This window comes from Macrosteles quadrilineatus, unplaced genomic scaffold (assembly GCF_028750875.1).
Source record: "Macrosteles quadrilineatus isolate MER2022 unplaced genomic scaffold, UCM_ALF_1.0 Scaffold_3__2_contigs__length_128488019, whole genome shotgun sequence".
Taxonomy (NCBI): domain Eukaryota; kingdom Metazoa; phylum Arthropoda; class Insecta; order Hemiptera; family Cicadellidae; genus Macrosteles; species Macrosteles quadrilineatus.
The window spans coordinates 93714830-93734876 of NW_026542596.1; the positions used below are offsets into that span (position 1 = coordinate 93714830).

The 20047-nt window shown below is 33.4% G+C and overlaps 1 protein-coding gene across 1 annotated transcript in view; it reads left to right on the top strand.

Moving 5' to 3' along the window:
• LOC128989374 (uncharacterized) overlaps positions 1-19655 on the top strand; it is a 33681-nt gene extending 14026 nt beyond the window's left edge. Inside the window, exons 3-10 of the mRNA XM_054411263.1 lie at positions 1903-2067; positions 8285-8380; positions 9690-9822; positions 11431-11546; positions 15895-16029; positions 16781-16912; positions 17771-17836; positions 18826-19655. Coding sequence (XP_054267238.1) covers positions 1903-2067; positions 8285-8380; positions 9690-9822; positions 11431-11546; positions 15895-16029; positions 16781-16912; positions 17771-17836; positions 18826-19655 — 1673 coding nt within the window. The remainder of the gene's footprint in view (positions 1-1902; positions 2068-8284; positions 8381-9689; positions 9823-11430; positions 11547-15894; positions 16030-16780; positions 16913-17770; positions 17837-18825) is intronic.
• Positions 19656-20047: the final 392 nt, after the last annotated feature.

The window sequence follows — 20047 nt, forward strand, 5'->3', positions numbered from 1 at the left end:
CAGAGTTTAGGCCTACATACATGTGTACAGATATCCTGTGCAAATAGGTTTTTCTAGCATTGGCAAAGTTGCAATATAAAATAAATATTATGTACTATTAGTCAATATTAGTTACTTTTTTTAATTAGGCCTATTTAATAGAGTGTAACAATTGTTCTCAAAACAAAATAAACGGAGACTATATATTTTATAGTGTTTTTTTTATTACCAGTTTTAAACCAGACTACACTATTTAAAACACATTGACCATACTGTATGTATGTAAAATATAATAATGTAATAAATTTAAATCATAAATTTAAATGGGAAAACTTAACAGTCATTAATATTTCGAATAACTCTCATTCTAAAATAACTCTTTTTTCCCTCATTAAGTAAGGAAAACACAAGTATGTGAGGAAAAATGCCTTTTGAAAGATTATGAAGTTAGTTTATACTTAAATAACATATTGTAGCACTTAAACACGTTTTATGAAAACCTCCGAAATTTAATAGTGGAAAAGTTTTGCTTGACACCCAAATACTGGGAAAGATTTTAGCCACCTCATTTGTAAAATATTATTTTTGCCCTTCAATGTTTAAAATAACAAAGAAAGCCCTGGTTGCGAGGAAATACATTTTGATAGACAATCCAATTAGCCTAGCTATTATTTTTACAAAACCAATACATAACAACAAGTGAAACACATTATTTACATCCAAAAACACCATCTAGAAACTCAACACGTGGAGGAAAATAAGAAAAATGGCCAAACGAGTCTTCAGAATGTAATTAGTTAAGGGACTGTACACAGTGCATAATAAACTACTATTGTACCTGCTGCTCGAATTCGAGCAATTGCGAAGTATAACTTAAAACGAATTACAGTGATAATTTCCGATGACTTTATAAGAGTCGATTTACATATTATGGAAATACTCACGATGCACATAACAGTTCGATATAATCAACATTTCTTGTAAATATCTTATAATTTTCCAAAAGCTGATTTTGTTAAGTGTTTTCTACAAATGTTTCCCACTCATAGACGTAGCCTCATTAGGTTGTCCATAATAACGATTATAAGTTCTAAAAAAGAATGTCTATTTCTTCTACTTGGTGGTATTCAATGACTTTCCTATGTTTCCAAAGTTTGCAAATCGGCTTTTACAATAATTGCTCAAGAAATGCATCACAATGTTAATTCTGTTTTCTTTTAGCGAATTTCCCATATAGGAAATAAGCTATTTAGTGTATCAAATTGCCTAGGCTTTCTCGCCTTCTTCCATTGTAATATTTACGCTAACCCAAATTCAAATAGTAAATATGTTATTTAAGCCAAGTAAGTAAATGGTTGCAGCACACGTTTCCTTAAATCGCAGCTAAAATATTATAAAATTATCTATCTGATCATAATATAAACAAATATGTTCTTCATAAGGATAACATGGAAACTTTAAAACAACAGAGCCACTAGGACTTAACAAATGTAAGGTCAGTTTGCAAATACATACCTAGGCGACCATTTTAGTATATAATTTGTGGAGCTAGTTCTTAAAACAAAAATGCCTTATTTTAGTTTCATGTAGCGTATTAATAATATAGATAACCATATTTGCAACATTTCATTTTTAATTCCTCAGTACTTCTTCCACCAAAAAAGAGAAAATATCTCAAAGCACGATTAAAAAAAAATTTCAGGAACCAAGGATAATAAATTATAATTAAAACAAATGCTACATGATATTAAAATCTAGCAAATTTAATATTTAAAGTACTGTACTCCATAAACTAAAAATAGATTTTATATGTAGATTTCCTTCTTTCTAAGACAAAACAAGGAAGCTGAAGTACGATAGGAAAATATCCGGTGATAGAGGAACCGGTAGCCACCATATTACACATTTGACCTTTGCCCCCAGATGCTCAAGGTCACGTTATGCAAGCAGTCCCCCATGGTGGGGAGCGCATCTACCTTATAGCTTGTACCTTCTGGTCGTCTAGTGAATCAACTCAGTGTTGTAGCCTATCTGTCACCATGTGGACCTCTCTGATAACGACATCGGCGATCCTAGCTCTTGCTGCAGGTATGTTATGGACAGTTAAGGTGGTTTAGTTATGTTTCAGCTGATACGATTTATGTTTTATTGGAGAATTTGAAATAGTATCTAGTGAGTTTGAAAATAGTTACTGCATTTTTTTTACTTTGTATGTAATTTTTGGTGGTTAGCGATCTTTTGCTGATTGTTTCATAATATGTTTTACCTAGACCCGGAACATATTTACCTCTTGATTTGAACTCCAAGAGTTCAAAAACATTATTCGTTTAAATTTGTATATTTATTTATTTATTTATAAACGGAAAACTCCATTTTACATATACATACAAAGATGACAAAACGTTACATCAGGTTTATACATAATACATCTCATACATACATGAAGATAGGCCAGACTAAAAATAATCTAATAAATAGTATGTGTCAAAAATCTTACTACGATCAACAACAATATACAACAATTTAACAAGAACATGGGAAACAACAAGTTTAGTAATTTGCTAACACTAATAAAGAAACAAAGAACAAGTAACATTATAATAATTCTCTTATGATCGACAACAAGAACAAGCAAAATCGACGCAGTACAAGAAAACATGAGCAAGGCTACATAATGAGTTGGAGGTATATATAATATAATATAATATAATATAATATAATATAATATAATATAATATAATATAATATAATATAATATAATATAATATACTATGATATAGTATAATATAATATAATATGTAATATTTGAACACGATAACTCGATTTATTTTGGTCCAATTTTAATTTCATTTGACATGAACGTGTAGGGTGACATAAACTTGAATGAGTTTGAGGACGAGCAAGATTGGGTTAGGGGTTGTTATGGGGTTTGAAATGTCCAAAACTTGTCTTACTTTTATCCTAAAAAACATAAAATTTTCAATATTTACTAAACTCATCTTATAGAGCTAAAACAGTTCTACATTTAAGCGTTGTTATACGATGAAGGTTACGGAGAAAATTTCTAAAACTGTACGTTTAAAATTGCTAAGATATTCTTACTGAGGAAAACCCCTCTTGTAGTTTGCTTGTTTATAGTTTTTATCGAATTTGGCAAATGTATTCATTTTTATCTTTAGATATTTGATCAAAAACACTTTTTCCTTCCCCATAGCAGTAACCCTAAGTACCATTAACCTAATGTTATTTAAGTTGGGAATAAATCTAACCTGTTTTGAGGATATATTTGAATACAACTAATTTAATCAGGCAAATGGAAATTCGCTTAGTCTGCAGGTTTGCTGCTTAGGGCGTTTTGTTACACACATCCTCTGTAACAAGTCCTAGAATCCGGATATTGTTTTGAATATATTCGTACAACATGGTTTGGTATGCTTAAATAATATTTGATAAGAATACTTGGATTTATGTCAACATATTCGCAAATGACTGAGCACGAAATGTTCAGCCAAACATATTTCAAACCTGGTAAAATGAATGTGTGTAAGGTGAATTCACTTCTCGTGAAATTATTTATAACCCAAGTTTTCCTTATTTTCTGCATTTAGAGAGCAGTTCTTGAATTGAACTAGAACTAAAACATGTTAGAAATCCGTTTTAAACATTGACATTAAGTTTTTGTAAACTTCAGTTTCTGAAGTTGGCCTAAACAGAAAAATGGAAATTTAGTTAATTATGTAATTACACATTACGAATTTGATAAATAGAATAAATAAGTTAATAGACTGCATTTCCACTGATTGGGAATATTGATCATAAAACTAATTATGTTAATTAGTTGCCATGTATTACCATTATCAAACACAAATATGTTCAATTACCTTGATTAATTATTAATCAATAATCCTAAGCACTTAGCTTACATACGATATTATGATTTATTAGTTATGAACAAACATTTACTGTGCGAAAGAGAGGAATATTTTTTAATGGGATTGGCAGTTTTATTGTTTTCAAAAATTCAATTTAGACTCAATCATCCAGATTTAGTATGGCGCCATAAATTGAAAATTAAATTTCTTCATAGACTATTTATTTTTTTTTAACTTAACAATTTACAAAATTTATAATTTCACGTATACTTTTCAAGCGGTTGTGGGTAACCAGAGTATAGGGTTTTTTATATATTGTATAAAACAGTTAAAGTATCAGAATTGGATGTAGAACGTCAAGTTGTTCCTAGAATAATTGGTATCATTAAAGAATCCATACAGTAAAGATGTTATTTTTATGTTAGCTACGAATACAATGAGAATTTAGGCATTTTTTAGATTTTAAAAGTCTTTATGGGACAAATATATTTGTACTTCTCAAATAACACCTATCTTCAATACGTAGGATGCGTTTATCATAGACTTATCAAAACTTAAAATCTTTACTATGCTAAAATTATGCTTTATTTGCCCACTTCTATCGTGATCAAATGATATACAGATAGACAGACAGACATAAGAATTTGTTGAATTAAGGCATGTAATTCCCATCAAAAATATATTTTTACACACAATATCAAACTATGTTTTCACTATTGAAGATTTAGCAACTAATAGTATTCCGATACAATAATCTTTCTTTAGAAAACCAGGAAATTAAAATGTGTAGGAAAACAGGAATGTTGAACAGAACGTTTTGCATGAATTAGTGGTGGAAAAAATTTGTAGGTAACAAATTAACATAAAATATGTTGAAATGCAAAATAGCTCAATCCATATATGGGAAAATTCGCTAAAAGGAAAGGATTAAATTACTATGTTACAGAATTGTTTTGAATATGTAATTCACACAGTTCAGTTTCCAAAAAATGTTTTTCTTCTTCAGGATCTTCCACAAGACTTGTAAGACTTAAAATAGTGTTCATAATGAATTGGCTCATCACCCGCCTTCTCATTTAACATATTGTAAAGAGGATTTTTCACATTACTTTTCTTCTGCTATCAAATTAAATGGCCTAATGAGACATTTTATTATTAAATTTTATCCAACTGAATCTTTCCTCAGACCTTAATGATAGAAGTTTTCTTAGCTTAGAATTATACAAGACTTCTCAAAACAATTTTATTTCGTGAAGTGCACCGAAAGAACCTTAAATAATTTTCCCTTCAAAATTAGGAGCTGAAATGAGCCATTTTGTTCTGAGCAATACAGAATAATTATTAAATACATTAAATATATTTTTTTCAATTATTGTTAACCATCTCATTTACGGCAGTTTTGTGATTCGTAATTTCAGGTAAAACATTGCCTAACTGACATGTATACATTTAACTATATGATTGTACTAATAACAATTACACATTTTAAACACGTAGGAAAGAAGTGAAATAGAATATGATAGTTTATGACTTCAGAAGGCATTCTTCCAGATTTTCCTTTATATAACATTTTATAAGTCAATTCAAACAAACAACTGAAATTAAGTTCTAAATAATGTAAGTCCTTTGGTATTATGGTCAGCTTAAACGTATAAGTAATAATAATCATCTTAGCTTTTAGCCTGTTAAATTTCTGGAAAAATTTGTATTAATCATTTATGACTTGATTTTAAACTTTTAGTACATAAAAATATTGAAAAATTTCCCTCCTAGAACGTTCATATCGAACATAAACCTGTTGACGCTACAAAATTTTCCAACAATACGTCAATTACCTCCTTGCCATGTCTTTGTTTGGAGTATGAAACAAAGTTGGTTTCCCTGATTATAAATTCAAATTTATGAGTAAAGTAAACACTGGATGTAAAGATTCGTGTTATTACGGGTCGTTTTAGCAACAATGTGAACTGATAAGGTATAGTCTTGCTTTCTTATCTGAAATCTAACTTTAAAATGAAGCAATTCGCAATTTGCTGGTTAACTAGATTTTTGGGTGGTCGAGCTTCGCTTGTGGGATTGTTTTGATTTCGTAGAAAAAAGTTTAGGGGTTTGCTTCGCAATACATTTTTTAACACCTTTTTGCTTACAGTGGTTTCGCAAAATACTACAGTATATATGCTTTCCAACTTCTGAAAATCTAAATATGAAAGCCTTCGAAAATATTGGCTCAAACGAGTTATTATTTCAAATGTCAACATTACAAAATATGTTACCGTATCAACATGTTAGGGTATCTAAAATCGAGCAAATTCAAAATCCTCTTATATAGCAAAACAAACTGTTGTTTTCATCGTGTTTCTGTCAGTTTAAAAGTGTTAAGTTTATTGGTTTAATTTTGTTACTGATTTTAAACGACGTAATAAACTTTTTCTCCTCAGTAAATTTCTAAGAAATATTTTAAACAGAGAAATTATTATTTCTAATGAAAAGGATCCATTAAACCTGTTTCAGAATAAAATAACTACCGTACATTTCATTTAACGTTTCAATTATTGTTCAGCCTTAAACAAAAAATCACTTAAGTGTGATTTTATTATTAACAAATTGTTCATTAAATTAGGTTGAACGAGTTCAAAACCTTTTTATAATAACGATTCGAACATAAACAATTACCAACTATTTGAATTTTCAAATGTGTAGATGACATAGAAATACGTTAGTTTAGCTTCAGGGCAAATTTTAAGGTTACCTTTTGTTGAGATACAATCCTGGTACATATTTGATTGTTTATCTCATAAAAATTAAGTTGAATAATTTAGATTCTAAAACAGGACTATTGATACTTAAGTAATGTAAATTGTTTTTATTCGTAGTTCTTTTGATTACTAGGCTCATTCCCCAATCATTTCTGGTTCTATGCCATCTATCTTTTTAATCTAATCATAGAACCGGACTTCATCTATTACAAACTTAGTTTTCCTGTTTCAACAAGATTATTTCACAACGCCAAACGCAACAAATTACGAACCAGGTAGATTTGACAGGTGAAAAGTTCCCGGGAACAGCTGTTCCAAAAATAAGTCCAGGAAGGACGACCTTAGAGGAAAGTGAAGTTCCGTCTGCGGCGCGGTGGCGCGTGGAGCGCCTTGGCGGGAGTCGTTGATCCATAGAGAAAGTAAAGACAGCGTGACGTTGTTTACTCTATGGCGGAGGTCGATGCTTTGGTTCCGTATTTTCTGGAACTGCGTCCTTGTGTTACGAATATCATAACCAACATTTATTACAGTTATCGTAAAATAGTTGACCGATTTCTTCTTTGACCTAAACTCCCTTTCATTTTCTTCTAGGTTGAACCAACCGTTTCAAAATTATAAAATGCCCAATTAAAAGCTAAGTTGATCAATTTTAAGTGTACAAGCAATGATAAGTAGATTAGAAATTTTAATAATAGTATGCCTAAGAAGATGTAAAGTTATGTATGTAGTGATGTATGTAGAATAAGATGTAAAGTTTGTTTTGTAAAGAGTTGGCCTTTATTAAAGATAATTAGCCCACAAAAAAACTATTTTATTTTAAATTATTCAAGAGTTGAAGATAAATAATTAACTAGCATAAGGAGTGCTTAAAGAATAATTCAGTGCAGTTTGCAAACAAAATGGTCAAAGTTCTCACACATCAAAATACCGTAAAAGGTGGGTCAGCAATGTTTGTTTGAGTAAACAAAGTTCTTAATAGTTTTGTTTGTTAAATCAGCGTTACTTATCCTAAAGCAGATTTTCAGTGAAACTTTTAGCAGAGTATTGAACTCTACATAATATTTTTTTATGTCTGGGGCTTACATTTCAGAACATTTAAATTTTATAATATTGTTTAAAAAATTGTTTTAAGTAATATTTACACATTAACAATTTTGATTCTGCCACACAAAAACAGTGAACGTATTTTTAATATTTTTTTTTATCTAAACGTTAATCTTTAAAATTGAATATAAATATTTCTTCTTTGCTGTTAATCAAGAGCAAATAATCTTAAATGAATGATTGACATTGGGTTCGATGTAGAAACTTTTGTCGCAAAGTTTTTTCTTTTTTTCCGAACACCAGTTTCCCAACCTAACAGCACAAAAAAGAGTGCTTTTATTAGGCACGTAATATATAATATGTGTACGCTTGAAAATAAGCTGGACACTTAAAGATATTACGACAACGATCAGTGATGGTGCACTTTATAGTAATTGTAGGTAAAATATAATGTGTAACGCGAGTGCAAACTGTCTTTGGTGCACTCGAAAGACCTTCCACACTCGCCTACGGCTCGTGCGCAACATTTCTCTCGTGTGCAGAAAAGTACCACTTCACCCAGTATTTAGGCTACACAAATCACTATTTCCTGATTAATGTTAGTAAACATTATTTTGATTATATTTATTACAGGAGTGTGCAAAAATTACGAGAAGGAGTATTACAAAGAGATCGGATGCAAGCCAGCCAAGATGGGGGCCGACGGCTGTCCGTTGAGCTACGATTGTAGTAAGTAATTAATTGTAATTGTAATTTAAACTAACAATAAAAACATTACAATTTGTTTGTCTTTTTCTGAGTTTGTATAAAAGAGTTCCGTAATTAATTGCGATAATGTAGATCTGCCCCGACTTCCATTGCTGGTAATTGTGTATATGCCTCTATCTTCTCTGTAGTTCTGATACGTCAGAAATATACTTTAATGAGTCCTTTGACTTAAATTATCTAACTATTGTAATTTTTTTATTAAAGTAGTACTGGTTAGGAGCAAGAAAATTCACCAGTGCAGTTTAAAATTATTTATATTATAAATACAAATGGACCCCTACGCAGCATGCGCATTTTAATAGGTTAAACCCTAACTTTTAGAGGCAAAACGAGTCCAATCCATGCAATACCCTTTGAGCTTTCAAATATATGTTTCAAACATATGTGTCAAATATATGTTTGTTTGAGAGAGTTATTAATTGAACTATAAATAAAATTTATATTTTTTACAAATACATCATAAATAGTCATTTAAACCTACCTCAATAAGGTTACAATTAGAAAGGGGTAACCTATTACGAATCTATTTTCAAAAAATGTTCCGTATGTTTACAACCTGACTAAACCTGGTTAAACAAACTAAAGGATCAGCAAAGTCCGTTTCACATTCAATTCGTTTTAAAGAAATTTGGACCACGGTCAGCAACACTGAATTTTTAAAAGATAACTCAAGAAATAAATGGAAAGCAAAGGGGGGGGAGTCTAACATTCATGTAATTTCAATTACAGCACCTTTTTTGTTACCATTCACCCTCCAATGGATCAACAGCTTTAAAATGACACCTCAATATCCAAAAAGGTTAAGTTGGGCTACTAGAAAAGAAAGTTACAAAGAACCCCCTTATTGTATTAACTGTAAAGATGGATTTTATGGATTCCACAATCGGACCTATGAGTCATTAAAATTGTAAATTACTCTCAAAATAATGTACTTTTACAAGAACAAAATTTCTATGTAAACGAACATAAGTTTCCTCTTACAATTCTAGGTGGTAAGCCAAGCAATCCAGCAAGAAAATTTATTAAAAGCTAACAATGACTGTGAGCCTAGTCTGAAACTACGCACCACAGCTACTGGTACATGGCGTATAGTATGGCAACTGTTGCAAAAAGTCATCTACAGTACATCTGTAATTAGAGTCCAAAAGAAAATCTAAAATACAATAGAATCTATTAAATTTGTCATGATACTTTTGCATTACATGTCTTCAACACAGTATAAGTATAATTTACCATGGTGGTATTCCTAGCATATATAACACGTGTGCAGGTACAATCAACCAACGTACGTCATCGAAATGTCACTTCAAGGGGAAGGAATACGAGCAAGGCTTCCAGTTGAAGGAGACAGAAGATGTATGCATTGTAGAATGTCGCTGTGCCGGGTCTTTCCCAGATAACAAGTAAGTTCTTAGAATTTGAAAATAATTAAGAATAAGAATATATTTATTTCCAAAATTACAAATCAGAGTACAATCGTGGCTTAAAACAAATGAGCAAAGAAAAAAACAAATCCCCACAAAGACTGTACATCTGCGTGTGGGGAGAGTCTTCTCCGTCGCTCACCACTTCACGAACAAGTTAACAAAATAAACAAATAATCATTATTATTAATAACTATTAAAAGAAGTTAAATTTTTTGTTTGCCATATCGTTGGCAAAAAAGACTAAATTAACATGAACAATTACTTAAAATGAGTTGAACAGGTCTATAATATAATAACTAAGAATACTTGAATGAGGGTGCCAGCACTGAAGTAGTTTGGAATTGTTAGCCTAATTTAGTTTTGGAATTTCATCGACTTTCATTATGTCCTGTACTGGGATCTGATTAGCTCTTCGGCAGCATCATCGCTCAGTCCGAGAAGCCAATTCCCGATCTTTCTGCTGAAAACCGTGACACTGTCACCCTACCATTCTCTTATCTGTATGGGGAGATTAGTGCATATAATGTGAGCTAGAAACAGCTTCAACAATTTCTAATGGAAAGATGTAGTTAAAGGGTCAATTAATTAGTTATCCTCGCTTAAGAGGTTTATTTTGTTTTCCAACAACTCAGGAAGTTAGACAGAAATTCACTTAATCCACAATTCTGGATTTTCTGAAAGGGGTCCGGAGGGGTGCATCAAATGTATTTTCGTTGTACCGTACATGATTTGAGTGGCTTATGTATCATACTGCGGCAAAAACAGCCGTTTTCAATACATGCGTTGTGGGTGTAAAGAAACTCTTTTTCCGCATAAGGGGTAACAAATTGTTTGCTCCCTTACACTTCAGCAGTACATTATTCTCACTAATTCTATTGTAAGCAATCATTTGTATCGATTTTTTTTCAATCCAATGTAGTCGATTGTTGGATTGTTGTCAAAGGGGTCTCAAATTTGTTTAGGTTGAATAATGTAATAAGCATGACAAGGTGAAAAAGTGTGTTTTGCTTAAAGCCCAAGATCTTTAAGAAAGCAATAGTGAAACACATCGATATCTACTTAGTATTTTTTCCCCTAGGACGCTAGGCACGAGCCCGGGATTTTTTTCACATTACTTCAGGCTAGACCTGAATTGATCAGACCATCATAATTTAGGTTATGGCATTATCTATCACTTATATAAAATCCACTGGTGATTTGGAGGGATTTGAACCCGGAATCTCAGGCACCGAAGTCCCGCGCTCTAGTCACAAGACCAGCTCCTTCCCCATATCTACCTAGTATAATGAACAGAAACGCAATAGACTAAATAATACACCTTATTAAACAGCTGCGTTTTCTCAATGGCAAAATTTAAAAACAAGATGGACGTCATCTCGGGAACGTATCTTTACACGGAATTATTTTCGTTTTGTAACTTAGTTTGCTTAAGAATGGTGCAGTGTGACGACAAATATTATAGTTTCTCAAACGGGCAAAATGTCATTATAAAACGTTCATTTTCCACCAAGTTCGTCAATTTGTTTATTAAACTTCATCTCGTGTCGAAAAGACTGATGAAACATACGATTTCGTTTGTTGTAGAATGTCCTTCACGTGTGTGAATATAGAATGTCCAGAACTGTTTATCGGACCACCTCCGCCTGGCTGCTACAGGACCTATGAGAACGGCAAGTGCTGTCATGTGGATCAAATATGCCGTAAGTAGCTTTATATTGAAAATTTGTTGCAAAATAACACCAACACTGACACTGACTAGACCTACACTTTGACAGTAGCCCACTATATTAGACTTAATTATCATATGTTCATAACATAAGTAGGCCAGTCAATATATACACGAAAAAAGGCAAACATCGCAAACGCGCATGTATCTACGATTTTTGTATATGTTGTTAGGTCCCCTAAGAGGAGTTTATACCCAAGTTTGCAACCCTGTAAACCCTGTGCTACTCCAATGACACTAAAAAAACTGTAAATTTCTGGCTCATTTTTTTGTTTTATTGAAAAAACAAACTGAAGGAAGCGTTTATCAGGTATATGTGTCCGATACTTTTTTAAAGTTAACTAAATTTGCAACAATTGGAACCCAGTTTGTGCCCTTTTAGTCCATTTCTTGCGGATATACAGTTAGTAAAAAATAGGAATCTTTTTTCAAACATTGAAAGATTATCGGTAGGGTCATTTGCCAAGATGTGTATCGGTTGAAGTAATGGTCATAGAGAAAGTCTTTAGGCAAGATTTTGTAGAGAATTTAATAAGCTTTTATTTAATTCCAAAGTGGTGTGTCTAGGCCTTAGGCGTTAATGATGTCATCAATGTAGGTACTGACTAATGTTATTAAGATTGTTGTTATTAAGATTATTGTTATTAAGATTATATTGTTTATTTCTTTAAAGAGTGCAAGGATGTGAAATTCACATTTTATAGATAATAGATGTAACACATGGCTTCTAAAAAACAAACAATTATTACTAAGAAATATACTGAATTTGCTGGATATTGGGCACACTCTGATCCACCTCTCCCGCCTTTCTGGAAGTACACGTTCATCTGTCCAGACTCCAGAGCTTAATCCGCTGAGGAGCACCAGTAGGTCGACATCCTCCCCAATGATAAAAACCTGATCGAACGATGAACTCTTGGAGAGGGCAGTCCTCACTATATCAGAATCGGGGTACTCTTGAGATTGATGTATTTAAATACGATGCATCTCAAATTCAGTACACAACATGGTGATCAGTCGGTGTTTGTTAGATTCATTTGAGAGCATTTTTGCTTGGGACACTTTGATGGGCATTAGTTCATCAAACAAAATGTCACTGCATGAGAGAGAAGTAGAGCGTCACAGGCGTTCATCTGGTTTAGTGCTCTGCTCTTCATAGCTGCATCTTGGGGGTATCCATCAATTACCACAGCAACGTTTTTACCAAAGTGGTTTAAAGTAAAAATAGCTGACATATCCCACCACATCACCCATCTGACTGAATCATTTCGATGCCAGATAACATTGTGCAAGATGTAACCACCATCAATCACTATGAACGCTTCGTTTCCTGGGATGATGTTTTCAGTGAGCGGTGTAAATGCTGAATAGAAGGAAGATTTTTGTGCCCTTGCGCATTCCTTCTTAAGTGAATAAAGACAGTGGATACGGTGCTAGCTCATACGCAAAATGCTGCTTCAATTCTTCAATTGTACATCTGATTGTTTTGTGACGCAGACCCTCTGGAATATATAAGGAGATCAACATCAACTTTCTTGTTGAATACTTTTACAGACGTGGTGCCTGACGTCAAGGTCTTCACTTTGTCCTTTCATTTAAAAGTCACTTTACCAAAGTTGTTACCAACAATTTGTTTCACTCCTCCTGCTCCCAGTTCTTAAGATAAGTGGAAGTTGCTATCAGGGCCTCCGACGATACCACTGTGGATAGAAAATAGGCGATCACTGACTGGAAATGGAAGGTGGGTGTTGAACCAGATCTTTATTTTTTTGGTATCTGCAGTGTCTCTCGCAATTTGGGATGCCCTCATATCAACGTGCTGTTCTGATGTTAGAGTCGTAGTTTCAGTGAAACGTTCCACCTCCTCGCAAATGTTGAGCCCACCCTGGCTTTTCATGGACCTCATCAGTACTTGTTGTATGGTCAAATATGTCCACAAACCAGACCAGAACTTATCAGAGCGACGTTTTGAGAGGACCTCCCTGTGAACGTGCGATACTCGTCTGACTTCATGTGTTTTTTTTAGGCCAAGCATGTCTTGAAGGTAGAGTCCGAATCTTTTTAAGAAATACAACCCCAAATTCAACATTTACGCAAAATATTATATTTTTATTTTTTAAATTTGTTTGTGAAACTGTAAGGCCTAGACACACAACTTTGGAATTGGATTAAAGCTTATTAAATTCTCTACAAAATCCTTCTTAAAGACTTTTCTCTATGATCATTACTTCAGCCTGCACGCATCTTGGCAAATGAGCCTACTGATAATCTTTCAATGTTTGAAAAAAATGTCCTATTTTTTACTAACTGTATATCTGCAAGAAATTGACTTAATGGGCTCAAACTGGGTTCCAATTGTTGCAAATTTAGTTAACTTTAAAAAAGTACAGGACACATATACCTGATAAACGCTTCCTTTATCAGTTTTTTTTAATAAAACAAAAAAATAGCCAGAATTTTACAGTTTTTCAAGTATCATGGGAGAAGCACAGGGTTTTCAGGGTTGCAAACCTTGGTATAAACTACTCTTAGGGGACCTAACAACATATAAAAAAATCGTAGATACATGCGCGTTTGCGAGGTTGAATGCTGTTATTGACTGGCCTAAAGCGTATAGGCATAAGTCTACAACATTTCTTTATTAAATTTCCGTTTTTAGTAGCTTAAATCATACAAATTAAATTGGCCAATTTGAAATTTTAATTTGCACCAAGTTATTATTATTTTCCAAAATAGGTCTCTTCTACCTTAACATTATAACATACATCTCAACTTATATAACGATACATTTGACAATCCATATTATTAAAAGAATTTATTGGATTTTTGTGTGCAGCAAATCTACCCCTAAATATTTATTTTTATAGGCATATTTGGTGTCAATTTAAAGCTCTTATCCTCTAGATGTACCTTTTGGTGGTTTGTATGATATATTGTTAAAACCCTTTGTCCTACAGGCCTTTTAAATTTTCAGAGTCAGTGCTGAATTCTGTCGTCAATCATCTTAACTGTTTCAAGTTTACATTTTCTTACATCCGTACGAAAATGGTGTTGTAGTTGTAGTTGGTGATGTTTCAGTGAATTCAAGTAAAATATTGCAATGCTATTTGTATAAAATGTAAAGAAGAAAATGACTTACGTTGGATTTTGTGTTGTGATGGGATTTTGTGTTTTCACAGTATGTTTTATTGATGTTTTAGAAAATTTAAGTAAAATATTGTAATGCCATTTCTTTAAAATTCAAAGAAGGGATTTTTTGTTTTTATTGTATGTTTGATTAGCATTTTTGTAATTTTACTAAGATGCCTCAAAGAGAACGCACACATAATGAAAATAATAGGTATATGATGAGAAATGATTGTTTTCACTCTTATCAACTATATATCAAATTTATCATTTATCAATTTTAGGTCACGAAGTGACGCAGGATTCTATAAAAAAATATATTTCAATAAAGAATACAAAATGGCTGATATCTGGTTGACAAAAATACTTTGGAACAATTCATTCATGATTTTCTCTTTATTTTGACCCATAGAACCATTTCCCGGAGTTTGGCTGTTTATTTACGAGAACCATGCATTTGGTCTCTAAGGGCGTTTATAATCTTTGACAGAAATTTGAGCCATACAACTAAGCTAAATAGCAAACATACCACAAAACAATTGTTGGTCTGGAACACTCGGTCCCACAGGAGAATATTAAATTATAGAGCAAGTAGTTGTTGGCAGTTTCTGAACACTTGGTCTCTTAGCGCTATATTTTATATGTCAAGCAGTATAGAGCTGAATTGTTGCAAACAAACTACGGAACAATTGATCCCTCAGGGAAGGATCTGACATTGACAGAGTGAGTAGTTAGACAAAGTAGTTTTGGCCGTACGATATCGTTTTACCAACCGACTTTGAAATACTACTCGTAAGAAGTAAATATGGAAGACGTTTTCTCTTAACTGAGTAGCTGGGTAGACATCACGCTTGCGTTGTTTTTTGCATATGGCTGGTTCATGTGAAAAAAGTCAATCAGTAGATTCTTTATGATTCCAAACTGGGCCCACTTGTTCTAGAAAGTTTGTTTTTATAAATTGTCTGGAGAAGATTTTAGTTGATCTTAGTCAATGACTAAACTGTCATTTCATGCATTCAACACAAATCCTTCACTCAACTTCGTATGCAGTCAGATGTGTTGCAACCGTATAAATCAAATCCAACCTATCAAATTCCAGGGGTCAGTGATAATCCACATATGAACTGACGTAGGCTACCATGTATGTACTACAGTTTTATTTTAAAATTACAATTGGCTAACAATTGTAGTTTCAGTTTCAGACCAAAGTCCTGAACAGAAGGCTGCCAGACCTGTGTGTCAATATAACAACAAGCAATACCAGATTGGTCAGAAATTCTACCCAGAGGATGAACCTTGCTTCCAGTGCATCTGTCAGGCTGGATTCAACGGTGAGATCATCGAACCAATTTTAACCAATATTTAACTAACCAATATTTAATGTGACAAATTTTAAGAAGAATTACAATGTTTACATGAAACAATTGCGGCATGGGCTTCTTTATTATTTAGGGTTTCTTTGGCTGAGCAGCAGAAAAAGCCTTGGAAGTTTTTCAGTTGTTTAACATTATAATCGAAATTGAATTGGATGCATGGATTTTTTGTTTTGTATGGGGAAAAATATACAATTCAATAACATGTAATCAAACTGAGTGTTTTCTGTTGCCAATTCTTTATATATAATTAAAATTTGGGTAGGGATCCATTTTTCTATTCAAAGATAAAAGTTGCAGCTCTATAAATTAACAGCATAAATAAAGGCCTATGAGGATTTTAATTACTCTATATTTAGAGACAATATATTTTTTAGATTTATATTAAATTTTGGCAACTTAAATAACATAGGAAACCAACATAAATACATTAAGTGTTGTGTTGTGCATTATCTAACAGATTAAAAGCATTATTACCGGTCAAAGTGTGTATTTTGGGCTGATAAGTGCCTCAGTGCAATTTGTGCCTCTAACAAAGCAATCAATGTTTAGTGAACTGTGATTGGTCTATTATCTGGGGGGAAATTGAAGCCTTGTTTATATATAAATCTACGAGTACCACGATAGAATGAACATATTAGCCTAAGGTAGTACTGAATAAATGTGTTTAGATCATTAGATAAATTTATCTTTGTTTGCTCTTTTGCAGGAACTCTAGTTGAACCCTTCTGCCAGAAAGTTAATTGTAACCTTGAGCTGCACTATGGCGGACGCATCGCTGAAGGCTGTGTGCCGGTATACTACGGGGACAACGACTGCTGTCCTATTGGCTGGCGATGCCGTGAGTTAAACCGTAGACTACTTTCACTCTTCGATTTGATACAGATAAATTAGTAGCTCTGTATAGTTTTCGTGCAGTAGTTCACACAATAACTTACAATTTTAATCTTACTACAAATATTACTAGAAGATTATAACGTTCATTTTTTCATAATAAAAAGAATATGTGTCTACTATCGGGGCCCTATAACTTCCAACGTATCTGTCTTTAAAACACACCTTTTTCTATTATTAACTTTTGGATAAATGAATAAAAATTTAAAAGTATATGGGATCGTAATTCCTGTCATATATTTGTCCTGTGAACTATATTTCACCAAGTGTCAAAACTTATCGTCTTAAAGAATTTAAAGTTGCATAATATTAGTATAAGAGATTTTTATCTTTTCCGATGTATCCTAAAAATACTAACAAGAATAATTTCACACGTTGTAAAAAAGCTGTAGTTACTTTCCAAACTTAGTTTTTTGTACACTTAACGAAAAGACTCTGAACCCCGAGATCTTGATTTTTAAGAAACCGCAATCTTGATTAAACAAAATATATAACCTAAACAACGTTTTGAAAGGTAACGGAAGTTCATAAAAAGTTTAAGAAAAGTACTGCTGATTCAGACAACCAAACAATATATCCTAGGATTTTATTACATTACTATCACCTGCAAACTCTTGTTATATTTCTTTAATGCAACTTTATCAGTTTAAACATTCCCAAATAAACCGGTTGGTCGGATTTCTAATGAACAATGGTAAACTATATTATGTTATATTATTATGTAGGAATTATGTAGTAGTCGTATTATTTCGGACACCTGTATTTAGTAAAACGGAACGACTTTATTATTATATTTATATTTCAGCTGAAAAATCCGACTCGGTAGTCTCAGGAGTCACCGCTAAAGGCAGTTCCCAAGCTCCAAATTCAGGTTGGTTGATTCATTATTCTATTTCAAAAGTTCTACCATTGATTATTGGTCAAAGGTTCTACTGTTATAAGAACTTTTATTGCTAAAACATATTGTTAAGTAATAGTAAATACATTACTTTAACAAATGAAGGTAAGGCAGTCCAGACGGTACATCCACCCGGTCGTGATGCATTATCCATAAGTTACCATTTTCATTTGTCTCCTAATCGTTGTAAATGTACCTTTTTTACGTAACTATGTTCGTGATCGTGAGCGTGTTTGTGTGTAAATGTACAATATGTGTATCATCGAACTTCCGATGAAGTTATTGTGACATCCCCTGGACTCTGAAGATGACCTCTTCATGAAGTTCAAACTAGTTGCGTGACCTTGAAACTATTGTATTACATAGAAACATATATTTCAACAAACCAATTTACAAACGAAAATCTTTTTTAACAGGCATTCAAGGTTTGCAGGAAGGACACAAACTGCGTGCAAGTAGAGACTGGCCCAACACTGAGTGTCTCTGTAGAGTTCCTCCTCACTGCACACAGTTTGGAACTAATCACTGTCACTTTACAGAGTTGCAGTGTCAGTTTGGTGATGTCAAGATGCAGGTAGGAGACAAACTGAGTGCAAGTAGAGACTGGCCCAACACCGAGTGTCTCTGTAGAGTTCCGCCTCACTGCACACAGTTTGTAACTAATCACTGTCACTTTACAGAGTTGCAGTGTCAGTTTGGTGATGTCAAGATGCAGGTAGGAGACAAACTGAGTGCAAGTAGAGACTGGCCCAACACTGAGTGTCTCTGTAGAGTTCCTCCTTACTGTACACAGTTTGTAACTAATCACTGTCACTTTACAGAGTTGCAGTGTCAGTTTGGTGATGTCAAGATGCAGGTAGGAGACAAACTGAGTGCAAGTAGAGACTGGCCCAACACCGAGTGTCTCTGTAGAGTTCCTCCTTACTGTACACAGTTTGTAACTAATCACTGTCACTTTACAGAGTTGCAGTGTCAGTTTGGTGATGTCAAGATGCAGGTAGGAGACAAGCTGAGTGCAAGTAGAGACTGGCCCAACACTGAGTGTCTCTGTAGAGTTCCTCCTTACTGTACACAGTTTGTAACTAATCACTGTCACTTTACAGAGTTGCAGTGTCAGTTTGGTGATGTCAAGATGCAGGTAGGAGACAAACTGAGTGCAAGTAGAGACTGGCCCAACACTGAGTGTCTCTGTAGAGTTCCTCCTCACTGTACACAGATTGTAACTAATCACTGTCACTTTACAGAGTTGCAGTGTCAGTTTGGTGATGTCAAGATGCAGGTAGGAGACAAGCTGAGTGCAAGTAGAGACTGGCCCAACACTGAGTGTCTCTGTAGAGTTCCTCCTTACTGTACACAGTTTGTAACTAATCACTGTCACTTTACAGAGTTGCAGTGTCAGTTTGGTGATGTCAAGATGCAGGTAGGAGACAAACTGAGTGCAAGTAGAGACTGGCCCAACACTGAGTGTCTCTGTAGAGTTCCTCCTCACTGTACACAGATTGTAACTAATCACTGTCACTTTACAGAGTTGCAGTGTCAGTTTGGTGATGTCAAGATGCAGGTAGGAGACAAACTGAGTGCAAGTAGAGACTGGCCCAACACTGAGTGTCTCTGTAGAGTTCCTCCTTACTGTACACAGTTTGTAACTAATCACTGTCACTTTACAGAGTTGCAGTGTCAGTTTGGTGATGTCAAGATGCAGGTAGGAGACAAACTGAGTGCAAGTAGAGACTGGCCCAACACTGAGTGTCTCTGCAATGTTCCTCCTCATCCAATCTGCGTTCAGAAGTAAAAATGAAATATAGTTTTTTTTCGTAATAAATTTGTGTTTATTTCAAAACAGTTAACATTCCGGTATTAAAATTGTTATATGTGACTAATTGTATTTTTTCACATGATACTGTAGAATAATTATGTGAACAAAATATATATTTTATTTTTTAAACATTTTTTTTCATTTCCCTTTGCCCGTTTTCGCACGAACTTCGAAAACTGTTAAATAAGTTAAGAATTATTTCCAAAAACTTTTTTTATTTATTGACATACCCGTAGTTTCTTAGCTAACTGGTTTTGACATTTTACAAAGTTGCAATATGCATCTTTATCGTAGTTAGTTAAAATATAAATTAACATATTTTTTTATCACACTTAAAATTGATTTAAATAGACAAATAATTGTACAGG